The sequence below is a fragment of the Podarcis muralis genome, chromosome 9, assembly GCF_964188315.1.
Source record: "Podarcis muralis chromosome 9, rPodMur119.hap1.1, whole genome shotgun sequence".
Classification (NCBI taxonomy): domain Eukaryota; kingdom Metazoa; phylum Chordata; class Lepidosauria; order Squamata; family Lacertidae; genus Podarcis; species Podarcis muralis.
In genome coordinates, this window is record NC_135663.1 from 18,385,321 (window position 1) to 18,401,591 (window position 16,271).

The following is a 16,271-nucleotide window of genomic DNA, read 5'->3' on the forward strand; positions in this document are numbered from 1 at the left end:
TAGTGATCAAGGTTATCCAACCTGTTGCTCTACAGACATTGTAAATTATGACTCCCACCAGCCCCAAGCAGCATAAATAATAGTCAAGGATAAATAAATAACCCAAATCTATGCTGGGAGATGCAGTCCACAATATCTGGAGGACACCATGTTGTCTATGTCCTCTGTAAATAATTTGTGGACAGGTTCATATTGGAGAAGTACCGGTAATCTTTTCAGTATCCTTTTCTGCTTCACTGATGATAGGAGATGGTTTTTTTGTGTATATAATAACCAAAGCATATTCTCTTTTAATCATGAATGGAAAACTTGTTGAACTACCCTTCCCATCATTCTTGACCATTTGTCATGCCGGCTAGGGTTGATGGAAGTTGGAGTCCAACCACACTTCAAGAGCGATAGGTTTCCCCATCCCTACTTTAAATAGAAATAACTGCTCATATTTCATGATCAACAGAGTGACACATCTTTTTCTGTGTTTCAGCTGGGCTGCTGGAATCCTGTCACTGGTCTCAACGGCTCATTAACAGACAGAAGGCTGGAGAATAACATGCGTGGTGTGGTCCTACGTGTAGTGACAGTGCTGGTAAGCAGAATCTGATTTTCCTCTTGAAATAAAAAATATAAAGATATATATATATATACTTTCTTTTGGCTCTTCACTTACAGTCCGTTGGCTACTATTTAGAAGAAAAAGCAAAGCAACAAAACTATGACGTTATTCAACAATTTGAGCAAAATAATATGAAACTTTTCTACTGACTGTTGTACCATCAGGCTTATATTTGTCATTACTGGGTCGACGGGGATTTCTGCCACCCCACAAAACAATTATTTTACCAATAGAGTTAAATTTCAGCATGGAATTAAATGCATTGTTCTGCTTCTTCCATTACCGTGTGCTAAGTTATGTGAGCCATGTGCATTAGTTGGAAAGGGCAAAACAAAGTGGGCCCGTTAGCTCAAGCTCTAAATGATGCATAAGAGGCAGTCATCCACCAATTACTGCAGCAAATTGATTGCCGTTTCACACAAATTACTGCACTCAGAAAATATTAAAGATAATCTTAGGGTGAATTACATTAGTTCAGTAAAACAATCGCTACACTCTTGTCAGCCATATTTTGCTTTTGCTTTCTGAGTATTCTGCGTCGTATGCCAGGCACAAAGCAAGGCCTGAAAAAAAGATTACAATGATTAACAATGATTCTAACAGCTAAAATTTACTATAAGTGCTATACACAGATTAAGAAGACGACAATCCCTGCCCACATACTTACAGTCTGGCAAAGCAATTCAAACCACCTTTGTGGTTTGTGGCTGGGAGGAGGGGATGGATTAGGCAGAGGTGCCCCTCACACAGCTCTGCTAGACTGCAGCTAGCCACCACCTATGGAGTGATGCCTCTTCCACCTGTTGAACAGTGGGATCTGTGCAAGCGGCAGACAGTGGAGAGTACCAAAATGGGGCTTACTGGCACAGGGCTGAGCTGCCTTTGGAGCCACTGCCCTCATTTAGAAGCATGATGACAACTCGGCCATACTGAGTCATGTCATTAATCCATCTAATTTAACATTGTCTACTCCGACTGCCAGTAATTCTCCAGAGTGGAAAATGACAGAGGCCTTTTGCATCTCTACTGAGATGCCAGTGATTGAATCTGAGACCCTCTGCATGCAAAATGTGTGTTCTACCACTTACCTATGGTCCCTTATCTGGCACTGACAGATCACCATTTTTAGAAGACTGACAGAAACTTACTTTGGATGTTTTTGAAGTTCTTTTTAGTGGATCTTTGTTGCAGTTTGCATGTTGTTGTTGTTGTTGTTGTTGTTGTTGTTGTTGTTGTCATCATCTTCATTTTTGATATTGCACCATCTAATCCCCCAAGTCAGGAGTATTCTCAGCTGCTGTGTTTTAATTGTCTGCAGATTCTCCTTCAACCAGCATTAGTAGTGACACGGCAAACAGGTCACAGGGAAACAGTTTCTGACCCATAGGACTCTTCGTTCAAGACCCACAGCAGTAACCCCTTCTCCTTTTCAATGATTTCTATTTTGTAAACAAGACTCATACCTTTTCCACTAGACTAAACTAAGTTGGAGTGAGCAACTGCAAAGTGACAAGGCTGTATTATTTGTAGTTTGTGTGTTCCAGCTAATTTGATGTTCATCAAAGTAGCATCACAGTAGCAGAAGCTGGTCTTTGTACTTTGCTTGCTACAGATTCGAAATGGATTGAACATAATATCCCTGCAATGAAAATGCTCAGTGAATGTTCCCTATCAAACATAATTCAAATTAGTTTCTCGTTGTATTTTCCCCTGCTTCTATAATTTCATCTCTATTTTATCATTTCAGTTAGCTGGCCAGCATGCGTTCTTCTGGCAAACAACTATATTATGAAGATTTAGTGACTTTGATACTTATGTGCATAGGAAAAAGAAATGCACAATTACCCATGCCAATATAGGCTCATATGATCTGAGAGAGAGAGAGAGAGATTTAAAGTTCAGGATTTCACACATGACAGATTGGTTATTCCACCTCCATCCTCACACCTGCTGGTGTTCACCCCGCAACAATTTTTGTTTAGAAAACAATGAAAACACATTTCACCTGAATAGAAATCTATATTTAATATGTGCCCATATGCATGTTCAGCTGTACAACATTATAAAATAAGAAAGCCTGGATTCAGATACCTAGTTCTTTCAACCACCTGGTCTACTGTCCCAATCCCTAGGGCCATCATTTTATAGAACTGTAGTGGTGGAAGAGATTCCAAGGATCATCTAATCTAACAGCCTGCAGTGCAGGAATCTCAACTAAAGCATCCATGACAGATGGCCATCCAACCTCTGCTTAAAAGCCTCTAGAGAAGGAGTGTCTATCAACTTCTAAGGGAGAACATTCCACTGTCAAACATTCTTCCTGATGCTTACTGGGTAATTGGAATCTCTTTTCTTATACCTTGAATCTACTGGTTAGGGTCCTACCCTCTAGAGCAGCAAAAAACAAGTTTGCTCTGTCTTCCATGTGACAGCCCTTCAGATATTTAAAGAGGACTATCATGTCACCTCTCAATCTCATCTTATCCAGGCTAAACATACCCAACTCCCTCAACCATTCCTCATAAGGCTTGATTTCCAGACCCTTGGTCCTCTTGGTCACCCTTCTCTGAACATGTTCCAGTTTGTCAATATCCTTCTTAAACTGTGGTGCCCAGAGCTGGACACAGTACTCCAAGTATGATCTGACCAAGGCAGAATAGAGTGGTACAATATTTCCCTTGATCTGGAAACTAGACTTTGATTGATGCAACCTAGAATAGCATTAGCTTAATTTGCTGCTGTATCATACTGTTGACGCATGTTAAACTTGTGGTCTACTAAGATCCCTAGATCTTTTTCACACATACTACTGGCAAGGCATGTGCCCCCTATCTTATATTTGTGCAGCTAGCTACAATTATTCCTACCTAAGTGTAGAACCTTACATTTGTCTCTATTCAAATTCATTTTGTTAGTTTGGACCTAGTTCTCCAAAGGTTTTTTTGAATCACTATTCTGTATTAGCTACCCCTCCCAGTTATTTGATGAGCATCCCCTCAACTTCTTCACCCAAGTCCAGTGTTGAAAGACATTGAACAACAATGGACCCAGGATGGAACCCTGTGGCATCCCACTTGTCACTTTTTTCCAGTATGATGAGAACCATTAGTGAGCACTTTTTGGTTTTAGTCAACCAGCTACAAATCCACTTAATAATCTCATGCAGCCCACATTTTACCTGCTTTTCCACAAAAATATATTGGGGGACTTTGTCAGAATCCATAGAGAAATCAATATACATTCCCCTGATCCACCAAGATTGTACAGTGGTACCTCGCAAGACGAATGCCTCGCAAGACAAAAAACTCGCTAGACGAAAGGTTTTTCCGTTTGTGAGTTGCCTCGCAAGACGAATTTCCCTATGGGCTTGCTTCGCAAGACGAAAACGTCTCGCGACTTTGTTTCCTTTGTCTAAATAATAATTCGCAAGACGAAAAATTCGCTAGACGACAAAACTTGCGGAACGAATTAATTTCGTCTTGCGGGGCACCACTGTAATTCTATCAAAAAAAGAAAGAAATGAGATTACCGAGGAGGCAGGTTTAGTCGTTGTTTGAAGACTATCCCTGCCTCCGGGTCTGGCCTTGACCGGATGGATACTGGAATCAACAGGGGAAACCCACATGACCTGAAGGTGTTGCTGTGTAATGCCAGGTCAATGATGAATAAAACCACTGCCATCCACGACCTGATTGTGGATGGAGGATTTGACCTGGCATGTGTGACAGAGACCTGGTTGGAGGAAGCAGATGGGCCTGTCCTTGCTGCTGCTTGCCCACCAGGTTTCTCTTATGCACAGCAACCCAGGTCATGTGGGCGGGGAGGGGGGGTTGCAGTGATTTTTAGGAAGTCATTAGTTTGCATCAGGCGTCCTACTGGGAAGACCCAGTTTTCTGAGTGCATGTTCTGGAAGTTGGGCAATAGGGGCAGTACAGGATTCCTTTTGGTGTACCGACCTCCCCGCTGCACCAAGGATTCCCTGTCCGAGCTGCTTCAGGTCGTGGCGGATGTTCTCCTGGAGACACCTAGTTTGGTTGTCCTAGGGGATTTTAACATCCACGCCGACATGACCTTACAAGGGGCCGCTCGGGACTTCGTGGAAAGCATGGCCTCCATGGGGCTGTCCCTGAATAAGTTGGGCCCAACTCATAGTCATGGACATGCCTTAGACCTGGTATTCACCTCTAGTGACGTGGGTGATCTGACACTAAGTAAAAGTGAAACCAAAGAAGTGCCATGGTCAGATCACTTCCTGGTGCAACTGGACTTCTCCGCGACCCTTCCCCTCTGCAGGGAGGTGGGACCAATTCGGATGGTCCGCCCCCGCCACTTAATGCATCCAAATGGTTTTCAGAGAGTGGTAGGGGATGCTTTATCCCATGTTGATGGCCTTTCAGCTGATTCCCTGGTGGCCCGCTGGAATGCGGAGTTAACCAGGGCGATCGACTGTCTGGCTCCGAAGCACCCTCTCCGATTGCATGGAGCCCAGACAGCCCCGTGGTTTTCTTCGGAGCTGAGGGCGATGAAACAATCGCTGAGACGACTAGAGCGTCGGTGGCAGAAAACTCACTCCGAATCTGACCGGACACAGGTTAGAGCTCAACGTCGAGCCTACCAAGTGGCGATAGCGACGGCGAAGAAGACTTTCTTCACCGCCTCTATTGCATCTGCAGAAAATAGTAGCAGGAGACTCTTTCAGGTGGTCCGCAATTTAGCGGAACCACCTTTACCACCGGGGCCTTGTAAAGACCCCAAGATCTCCTGCAACGATTTTGCAGATAAAATCACTCATATTCGGAAGGAGCTAGACACCACCGTGGGAGCAGGTCTGGGGCGGGAGAGTGCTAGAGCCCTGTCTGGTCAAGTTGCATGGAATCAATTTCAATCCGTTACCCCCGAGGATGTGGACAGGCTGCTTGGACGCGTGAAACCAACCACCTGTCTCCTTGATCCTTGCCCATCCTGGCTAATAAAAGCAAGCCGGGAAGGGCTGGGCGATGGGCTCTGCGGGGTGGTGAATGCTTCCCTCTGTGAGGGAACATTCCCAGATTCGCTGAAAGAGGCGGTCATTAAACCGCTTCTTAAAAAACCATCTTTAGACCCGGCCAGTATGGCCGACTATCGCCCAGTCTCAAATCTGCCATTCTTGGGCAAGGTGATTGAGCGTGTGGTTGCTGAACAACTCCAGGCACGCCTGGAGGATGCGGACCATTTGGATCCCTTCCAATCGGGGTTCAGGCCTCATCATGGGACTGAAATTGCCTTGGTCGCACTGGTTGATGATCTCCGGCCAGCTAGGTACAAAGGTGAGAGTTGTTTCCTAGTTCTGCGGGATCTCTCAGCGGCCTTTGATACAATCGACCATAACATCCTTCTGGACCGTCTAGAGGGGTTGGGAGCTGGGGGCACTGTTATACAGTGGTTTCGCTCCTTCCTCCTGGGCCGTGTTCAGAAAGTGGTGGTGGGGGCCTTGGGCCCTCACTTGTGGGGTGCCTCAGGGTTCCGTCCTCTCCCCCATGCTTTTTAGCATCTATATGAAGCCGCTGGGAGAGATCATCAGGGGGTTTGGACTGGGTGTCCATCAATATGCAGATGATACCCAGCTCTACCTCTCTTTCAAATCAGAACCAGTGAAGGCGGTGAAGGTCCTGTGTGAGTGCCTGAGGCGGTTGGAGGATGGATGGCGGCTAATGGATTGAAGTTGAATCCTGACAAGATAGTACTGTTTTTGGGGGACAGGGGGTGGGCTGGTGTGGAGGACTCCCTGGTCCTGAATAGGGTAACTGTGCCCCTGAAGGACCAGGTGCATAGCCTGGGAGTCATTTTGGACTCACAGCTATCCATGGAGGCGCAGGTCAATTCTGTATCCAGGGCAGCTGTCTACCAACTCCACCTGGTACGCAGGCTGAGACCCTACCTGCCCGCGGACTGTCTCGCCAGAGTGGTGCATGCTCTAGTTATCTCCCGCTTGGACTACTGCAATGCGCTCTACGTGGGGCTACCTTTGAAGGTGACTCGGAAACTACAGCTAATCCAGAATGCGGCAGCTAGACTGGTGACTGGGGGCGGCCGCCGAGACCACATAACACCAGTCTTGAAAACCTACATTGGCTCCCAGTACGTTTCCGAGCACAATTCAAAGTGCTGGTGTTGACCTTTAAAGCCCTAAATGGCCTCGGCCCAGTATACCTGAAAGAGCGTCTCCACCCCCATCGTTCTGCCCGGACACTGAGGTCCAGCGCCGAGGGCCTTCTGGCGGTTCCCTCATTGCGAGAAGCAAAGCTACAGGGAACCAGGCAGAGGGCCTTTTCGGTAGTGGCACCCGCCCTGTGGAACGCCCTCCCATCAGATGTCAAAACAATAAACAACTACCGGACATTCAGAAGACATCTTAAGGCAGCCCTGTTCAGGGAAGTTTTTAATGTATGATATTTTAGTGTTTTTTGGTTTCTATGGAAGCCGCCCAGAGTGGCTGGGGAAACCCAGCCAGATGGGTGGGGTACAAATAATAAATTAATATTAATTAATAATCTGGCATGACTTGCTTTTTTAGAAACCCATGCTGGGTTCTGCAAACTACATCTCCTGAAGACAATCCAGTGTACTGAATAGGCTGTAGTTATTATGTCTTAAACAACCACTGTTGCTAGATGGTTGTGTAGAGGAGTCATACAAAACAGCACAGAATTCAGCAGAATGGGGACACAGCTTGAAATTACCCACATATTCGTTCATTACATTTATATCCTGCCTCTCCTCCATCATGAAACTCGAAAGCTGCCAAAATGGAGTCACCCATCTAGGTACTGAGAAGACTCAAACCTTCTTAGCTTCAACAAGTTGCACATCATGTTCCTTCAGGGCAGAGTCCTGGGACCAAGTCAGCTGTGAACTTGCCCTGTAAGTTATCCCATTACAGTTGTACCTCTTGTTATGTCAGTCTTCGGTTGCGTTTTTTCAGGATGCGAACGTGGCAAACCCAGAAGTGTATGCTTCTGGGTTTTGCTGTGCTCACATGTGCAGAAGCAGCACTCTAGCTGCGGACTTTTCGGGGTGCGAATGGCACCCCGGAACGGATCAAGTCTGTAACTAGAGGTACCACTGTATTCCTTGTCACCTATGTGTTGCGATGCTAGGGGATGGTGGCGGTAAGGAAACCTAGAGGGATGTAGGGCAGTCTTAGAAGGATAATGGGTCTACATTACCCATTTGCTGTGCCAGCAAGAACTTCCTGCTGGAGGAACAGGGTGTGCCTTCCTCTGCACACTTGAAGATTTTAAGTTCAAGTCCTGCTACGTGGACTTAAAATGCCTTTTACCAAGCATGAAATACCACTCTAACTTCCTTAGTCCTTCCCCAACTGTTCCTGTATGTGGATCTGGGGTGTCACTCCTCCGAAAGCAGGAGTATGGCTTCTGTTCTATAATACCCAAATTATTTAGGACAGTGGCGTGAATTCTGTAAAGAAAAGGAAGATAACACTAGGTGAATCTCTCCACTTTAGTGTGTTATCATCTACTTGTGTGCCCACAAAGTTAAGGTGGACTGATAGTATTGCTCTTTCAGCTCTGATGAACTTTGATGACATTACACATTTAGGGCTCAGCAAAAAACAAAACCCAGGTTCTGCTTTCATGATTATGGCTTACTCATCGCGTTGCAATTGTGTGGGATGGAACCTTTATTCAACCTAAGAATAAAAATGCACTTGTCTCTCAACAGATCTAGGCTGGCTTAGGAAGAGAGCATTAGTAGGCACTGGTTGCTAATTTTAGCCCACTGTACCTTTTGTTGTCTCAAATCTTTTAGTTGTCATGATGGATAATGAAGGAGGTGACGAGAAAATGTTATATAAAGTAGTAAGGACATTTTTTTTAGTGTATACCATTAATTGGGAACAGTAGTTTGTTATGGGTACTTGGAATTATAGCTCTGTGAGGGGTCTCCTAACAATTCTCAGCATCCATTGACAAATGACAGTTCCCCAAGATTATTTGGGGGAAGTGACAATAGCTAAAATGATATGAGACTGTTTAAAATATATGGTGTGCATGTGACCCAAGTCAGTACACAGAATCATAGAATCATAGAATCATAGAATCATAGAATCATAGAGTTGGAATAGACCACAAGGGCCATCGAGTCCAACCCCCTGCCAAGCAGGAAACACCATCAGAGCACTCCTGACATAGATTGTCAGATTTCAAGAAGCAGATAGAACTGAGCCAAAACTATGAATCCAATTTTGATTTTGTGTGTGTGTTCAATGACACCCTTGAAAGTACTGCTATTTTCCCTACCATATATATATGGGACACTCAAACAGCTTGACAACACTCTTCCTTCCTCTCTCTCCTCACTCTTTCACTTTGAAGCATAAAGGAGAGGGCTCTCATTCTGGCAAAAGTCTAGTTCTCTGTAGGAATATAGGAAGCTGCCTTCTACTGAGTAAGATCATTTATCCATCTAGCTCAGTATTGTCTACACAGGAGGCAGCAGTTCTTCTGGGTTTCAAGCAGAGTGTTCTATACCACCCCTACCTGGAGATGTGGGGAATTGAACCTGGAACCTTCTACATTGCAAAAGAGATGATCTCTCACTGAGCTACAGCCTTTCCTTGACTTCCTTGAATTTGTAGTCCAGAAGCACCTGGAGGGCCATGCCCTTGAGCTGTGCTGCTCTGGTGACCTTGTGGGAAATTAAAATGACTGTATGTTTCTGCCGCAGCCAAGTAAGGCCATGTCTGGGAGCCCAAACATATAGGAGTGATTCCTCTAGAGGCTACTTTGCCAAAGGCATGCTCAGTCCTTTTGCTGACCCTGAGCATGAGTGCCCAGTGGCATAGCATAATAGACAAAATATGGCACATTACAGGTTACATGCAAAATCTGAAAGATAGATGGGACATTATAGCTGGAATTTCCATTCCTTACAACTGTAAAATGTGTTTGATGGGGCCACCAGGGGCCAGGGTGAAATTGCTTCAGGGCTATAACTGGCCTAGAGGCAGTCAATTGTCTATACCTGCTTTTGACTGGACTTAACCGTCCAGAGGTCCTTTACCTTTACCTTACTACCTGCTTTAAAGAACTGGTGTTCTTTCCAGAACTTGATGTCAGCCACTCTACTGACAATTATGTTCTGTTTTCACAGTAATGACATTTCAGTTCTGCCCGCCCTCCTGAAGCCTGTTTATATCATGTTGGTATATTTTCTGTTGACTTGCTGCAAATGATCCTATATCCTAGCACACAATCATGAATTCTAACACACATTGCCTATTTCTCTTTGAAATGAAATATTCATCATAAAGCAAGGGAGGCTCATACAGCCAACCGTAAGAAAGGGGAGATGAAGTATGCAAATATATTCAGATGGCCAATAATGGCGCAGGGTCCCATCACACTTGTCTTTTTCTCCAGTATTGATACCATTTGCTCACTCATTTATTTCAAAGCTTTGGGTTTTTTTAAAAAAATAGTATTTCATTTATTTTCTCAAAAAAAGGCTATTGGGAGGATTCATGAAAAAAAAACAAAAACCAGCTCTCTTGTATTCTTTTATATTGTGAATCTTTCGCCATCCCTGCTTTATATGAAGTCCTGGGTTGCTTCAGATTTGCATGGTCTCTTCTATTTATTTTTATAGCGGCAGTCCACCAGTGGGTTTTTGCATTTAAAGTAAGTGATCAGTTGACCAATGAATCATCTAGCACTTGCTGGTTCCTGAGACTCTTGCGCAGAATGCACTCCTCCAGGAAAGCACTTTGTATGAAAAGTACCTGGTTGGATCAATGCATTGCACATGCACTTCTTTCTGGATCAATCCATTCTTTGCAATTATCCACCAAGTGCCATTTCGAATACTAGAAGTTGGCCTATGTTCTGCTATTAAATCATTGTCTACAGCAGCAGTTCTCAACCTGTGGGTCTCCAGATGTTGTTGGACTACAACTCCCATCATCCCTGAGCTCTGGCCTTGCTAACTAGGGGTGATGGGAGTTGTAGTTCAACAACATCTGGGGACCCACAGGTTGAGAAAGGCTGCCCACATCTTTTTCTTTAAACAAATTGGTGATTTTGGAGAAAGAAGAGGGACTGTGAAGAGGGGTGTACAATATCTGTCCCCCACCCACTCTCTGTTTCTATTCACTCTTCTCACTAAACAGATCCTAGTCTCCTTTCATTTCATTCCTTCCATCTTGCTTTCTGTGGGACCAACGTGGTGCAGTGATTTGGGGAGATTGGACATTTGTACAATAAAACATCTAATCTTGCTGACAAACCCTGTTCAGTGGGACGGCCTTGAACAAGGCATGATCTCACTACCTTTCTCACCTAATAGGCCTGTTGTGTTTATATGTGTGTTGCATGTGTGTTGTGATTATTCAAAAACAAAGTCCAATTAGGTGCCACTGTGAATTCTCACATTTGTCTCTTGCTACCCTTGTCTCTCCTTCTCTTCGTTCTATCTTAATGTAGTAGTAAGATCCTCAGGACAGATACCTGTCATACTGTTGTTCTGTAAAGTACCATTATGTTCAGGCTGTGAGTGCTGCTATTTATGTTGTCTAAATGGCATCACCCACACAAAAGAAAAAGGGTATCAGCTGGCCCAGTGGACCCCCCCCCCCGGGTTTTGCAGAACTACCAATACAAAATTTTAAGGAAAAAACTCTTAGTGGGGAACCCCCTAAGCAGAAAAAAATAGGGCACAGTTTCTTCAATTGCCAAAGAATATAGATAGGAAGGTGGATAGAAAAGTGGGAGAGGGGAATTGTGTTGCAGGTCCCATTTCTACGGAAATGATAGTAATGTTCATAACAACAACCAGTACTACCACCACCACTACTACTACTATTTGGCAAAGCATACAATCAGCACATGTTGAAAAAAAGCCTATTTTTTAAATAATTGATGGTTGCATTAGGATTTATTGGGAATCTTTAGTTGACAGAAACTGGGTGATGGCAAGGCAACAGAACTTTCTGCTTTGCTTTCTGCTGTTCTCTCTGCTTCACATCTCAGTCAGAAGAAAAGAAAGCAGAACAGCTGTCTCCTAGCAAAAACCTATGAAGAAAAACTGAAATGCTAGTAATTTACAGCCTCCCTGATAAATGGGCTCATTTTATTGTTGGATGAATAAAATCATCATGAAGATTGATGCATGACAGAAGCACTTGGCTATTTGCTATTCTTTCTAGCCACACCAGGCCTTGGATTGGAACCTGTCACTAAAAATGAAATATGCTTTATGAGATTCCTGGGAGGCAGTCATTTTTAATTTAAAACAGATAACATGCAGTAAGTAATATGGGTTTTGAAATTGTTGGCACTTCTAAAAAAAATCCTCAGGTAATCCTGTATCTAAACAGATCTAATTGCTTTCAGTGTAGCAGCTAACTGCGGTTAAAAACTTTTTCTAAGGCCATTTTATAGGTTGACAAGGCATTCATGGTTGGATGAATATTCTAATCTTAATCTTATGGAGCACAATCGGTCAGGGAGTTCTAGTTCATACTGGTGCCCAGTGCATGAATTACAGAGGGACAGAGGTGGGGGCTACCTTTTTCCAAGTGCTTAAAAGTAAGTTATTCATTCCTACATTAGAAAGAAAATTGTTTTAGACTGTCAGGATTCCAGAGTCCTGTAGTCACCAAAAACTCAGCTAGATTTGTGAAGGAAAATGTTTTATATGTGTTGTATGTATATGCATTAAAACACTGACACCAGATGGCGATGTGGAGTTCCATTCTTGCCAGTGTGATTTCTCATACAAAGTTTACAATGCTTATTTGATGTGTCTAGATCCAGCCCAGGACACAGAGTCAGAGGTCACAGTGCTGCCGTATAAGGAACCAGGCTAGATTTCTGGCTCCTTGGTGATCAAGAGACCACTGGGGCTGGCATGTAGCAGCCCAATGAACCAGATGTCACATCTCCAGGACTCACAGGTGCCCTCATAGGCATATTTCTGTTGGTCTGAGGGACCAAGTTCTCCTACAGTCCATTGACAGACGGAGTGCATCTAGAATGCAGGAGAAGTACCCACTATCAGGCCAGATGGTCCACCCTTTAAGAGGCTATAGTTCTCCATGGGGGGGGGGGTCTTGGGAGAGATGGGCTAGAGATAGTAGAACATAGGATGGGAGGACTGGAGACCGGGGCTCAAAAGACCTCAGTTCACTTCCAAGCCTTGTCAGAACAAGTTGTGCACTAGGAGCTCTCCGTGGTGCTGAGACAGCCTTGCCATAGGACCAGAACAGGACACAGACAATGTTTGCCTGGAAATGCGTGGGTCCAGAAAGATTAATTTGAGGTGTGGAGCGTCGGAACTTGCGTTCGACCAAGCTACTCCTCCGGTCGAGTCCTCCCACGGTGATTCACAACCTGAGCCTTTGATGAGGCTCCAGGCATGTTACGCAGAGTATCCAGCAGCAGAAGGATGAGAAATATGAGCTACATTGCTAAGAGTTTTATTTCTAACTACGCAGACAGAAAAGAAATATACATCCGCTCTCTGTGAGAGCAGAGAAGCAACTGGATACAAAGAAACAGGAAACTAGTAATATCAACATCCATCTCCTGTCTCCCATGAGACTTCCAACAGTCTGGAATCTCTTTGCAATGTAAACAGAGTCTTGTGACTCCAAGCACTGCACAGTGACAAGTAACAGAAACCTATCATGGAGACCATTATTACGGAAACAATAAAGCTAAATATAATGTGACTGAAAGCTGAGAGAGACAATGGCATATAGTTGGAAAAAATATTTTGGGAGAGCACTTACCCTGGGAGTAACTGCTATTCCAGAATATGCACAAGAATCATGCAACTGTCAAGTTTCAGCCTCCGAAGCATGGAGAGGAGGATCCCAAAGCAGCAACAGTATCTGGGCTGTGGTAATGGGATCTTAGTGGCGAAATCAGGCATAGTGGAGCATCTTTGACCTTCAACTTCTTTTTTCAAAAGCTTCCTCTAGGATAGGTTCCATTAGCAGAGAACTGGGAATGAAAAGCTTGGTTGTCACCAACCGCTGCAATCATCAAATCCCTTTGAGATGTTTGCAGAAAGAGAGCTTTTCTCTTATCTTTGAGGATCCTGTACATGATCCTTGTTCCTGATCCTGAAGCAGAGATTGCTTAAAGTAGCCTTCACCAACCTGGTGCCCTCCGTATGTTTTGGAGTACAATCCCCTTTACTGCTAGACAGCACAGCCATAGTTCAAAAACATACAGAGGGCAGCAGTCTCATGGAAAAAGTGCAGTGATGGTAGATAGCCCAATGAGCCAGTGGTCTGCATAAACTTTTCTTTGAGTCTGAAATTCACTGGGACCTGAGAGCAAAGCCAGTAATAAGAAAACAAGGTCCTGAAATACAGTTATCATTCTCATTTACTCTACTCCTGCCTTGTCTAGACATAGCCTTAATATCCACCGTTTCTTAATGGTCTTTCTTGGCCAGCTGCTTATGGGGGAAGATGCTTCATTGTGTGTGTTTGTGTTTTCCCTTTAGCCTATTATCTGTTCAGACTTTTTAAAAAAATCATCTTATTGTTAGCAGTAGAGCTTCTGTAACTAGAATATTAAATGTTTCAATTAAATTTTAGCCATTGATTCCCAACATCAAGGTAATGCATTTTGCTGTTCAATTAAAAATAACAAGCTGCTATGCCATTCTTTGCCCAAGTGTAAACGATGGAACAGTGGTCAATAAAGCAATCAAGAAAATGAAGTATTGGTGCCTCCATATTCTTTCTGAAAGCTTGTGGGGAATAAAGTCCAGAATGATTAACACTGAAACTTGGGGAGCTAAAACTTTGGAGAAGTCAAAGAAGGTAACAAGGGCACACAAGCTTGAAATTGGCATTTGAACAGTGGTTTGCAGATACTCTGACTTTTCTAAGTACCTCCTTTTTACTGAATGTCTCCTTGTCACCTGAGAGGAAGAAGGGGTGGCAGCCCATCGTTCAGTTCTCGGAGCTCACCAACATCCACCATTTTTTAAAAGGGCAAAAATTAATAAACCTTAAAATCAATATGTATGCTTGCAGCTTGTGGGTTTATTTAAAATAATAATAACAATAATAAATTTTATTTATATCCCGCCCTCCCCAGCCGAAGCTGGGCTCAGGGCGGCTAACAACAATCGAAATAGTCCGACATTCTAAAAACATTCATTATAAATTAATTAAATCAAATTAAAATCAAATTAATGGCAACCATCAAGCAAAATTCTGTGCAGATTGCCAGAGGAGGGGGTCAGGCTGCGCCCTGACCAAAGGCCTGGTGGAACAGCTCTGTCTTGCAGGCCCTACGGAAGGATGTCAGGTCCTGCAGGGCCCTAGTCTCTTGTGACAGAGCGTTCCACCAGATTGGAGCCGCGGCCGAGAAAGCCCTGGCTCTAGTTGAGGCCAGCCTAACCTCTCTGTGGCCTGGGATCTTTAGGATGTTTTTATTTGCAGACCGTAAATTTCTCTGTGGGACATACCAGGAGAGGCGGTCCCGTAGGTACGAGGGTCCTAGGCCGTATAGGGCTTTAAAGGTTAAAACCAGCACCTTAAACCTGATCCTGTACTCCACCGGGAGCCAGTGCAGCTGGTATAGTACCGGATGGATATGATCTCGCAGCAAAGACCCCATAAGGAGTCTCGCCGCGGCATTCTGCACCCGCTGGAGTTTCTGGGTCAGTCTCAAGGGCAGCCCCACGTAGAGCGAGTTACAATAATCCAGTCTGGAGGTGACCGTCGCGTGGATCACAGTGGCTAGGTCAGGGCGAGAGAGATAAGGAGCCAACTGCTTAGCTTGGCGGAGATGAAAAAATGCCGCCTTTGTTATAGCTGTAATCTGCACCTCCATAGAGAGGGAGGTATCGAAGATTACACCCAAACTCTTAACGGACGATGCTGGCACTAATTGCACCCCCGCAAGAGATGGGAGTTGCCCCCTCAATCCCATATCGCTCCGTCCCAGCCAGAGGACCTCTGTCTTCGAAGGATTTAACTTCAACTGGCTCCCACGTAACCATCCAGCCACAGCTTCCAGACATCTGGTCAGTGTATCTGGGGCTGAGTCAGGATGGCCGTCCATCAACAGATAGAGTTGGGTGTCATCGGCATACTGATGGCAACCCAGCCCAAAACTCCAGACAAGCTGGGCGAGGGGGCGCATAAAGATGTTAAAAAGCATCGGGGAGAGAATCGCACCCTGAGGCACTCCACACACCAAGGAGTGGCGCGATGACAATTCCCCCCCAAGCGCCACCCTCTGTCCCCGACCAGAGAGAAACGAGCGCAGCCATTGAAGGACTGTGCCCTGGATCCCCACGTTGGCAAGGCGGTGGTCCAGGAGTTCGTGATCGACCATGTCGAAGGCTGCTGACAGGTCTAGAAGAATCAGCAGCCCTGACCCGCCTCGATCCAGCTGCCTGCGGAGATCATCTGTTAGGGCGACCAGAGCCGTCTCGGTCCCATGACCAGCGCGGAAGCCGGACTGGAATGGATCGAGAGCTGATGTTTCATCCAGAAACCTACCAAGCTGTTCAGCAACCGCTCTCTCAATCACCTTACCCAGGAATGGAAGATTTGAGACCGGGCGGTAATTGGATAGATCTAAAGGATCTAATGATGTTTTCTTTAAGAGCGGGCGCACCACTGCCT

The 16,271-nt window shown here is 44.8% G+C and overlaps 1 protein-coding gene across 5 annotated transcripts in view; it reads left to right on the plus strand.

The window, feature by feature from the left end:
• The window catches only part of GRID2 (glutamate ionotropic receptor delta type subunit 2), a 798,573-nt gene that overhangs the window by 604,206 nt on the left and 178,096 nt on the right, over nt 1-16,271 (plus strand). For all 5 annotated transcript variants that reach the window (XR_013394137.1, XM_028743834.2, XM_028743835.2 and 2 more), the window contains exon 9: nt 485-586. Coding sequence is in view for 4 of the 5 variants with exons in the window: in XM_028743834.2 (XP_028599667.1) it covers nt 485-586 (102 nt within the window). In the remaining variant the exon portion in view is untranslated. The remainder of the gene's footprint in view (nt 1-484; nt 587-16,271) is intronic.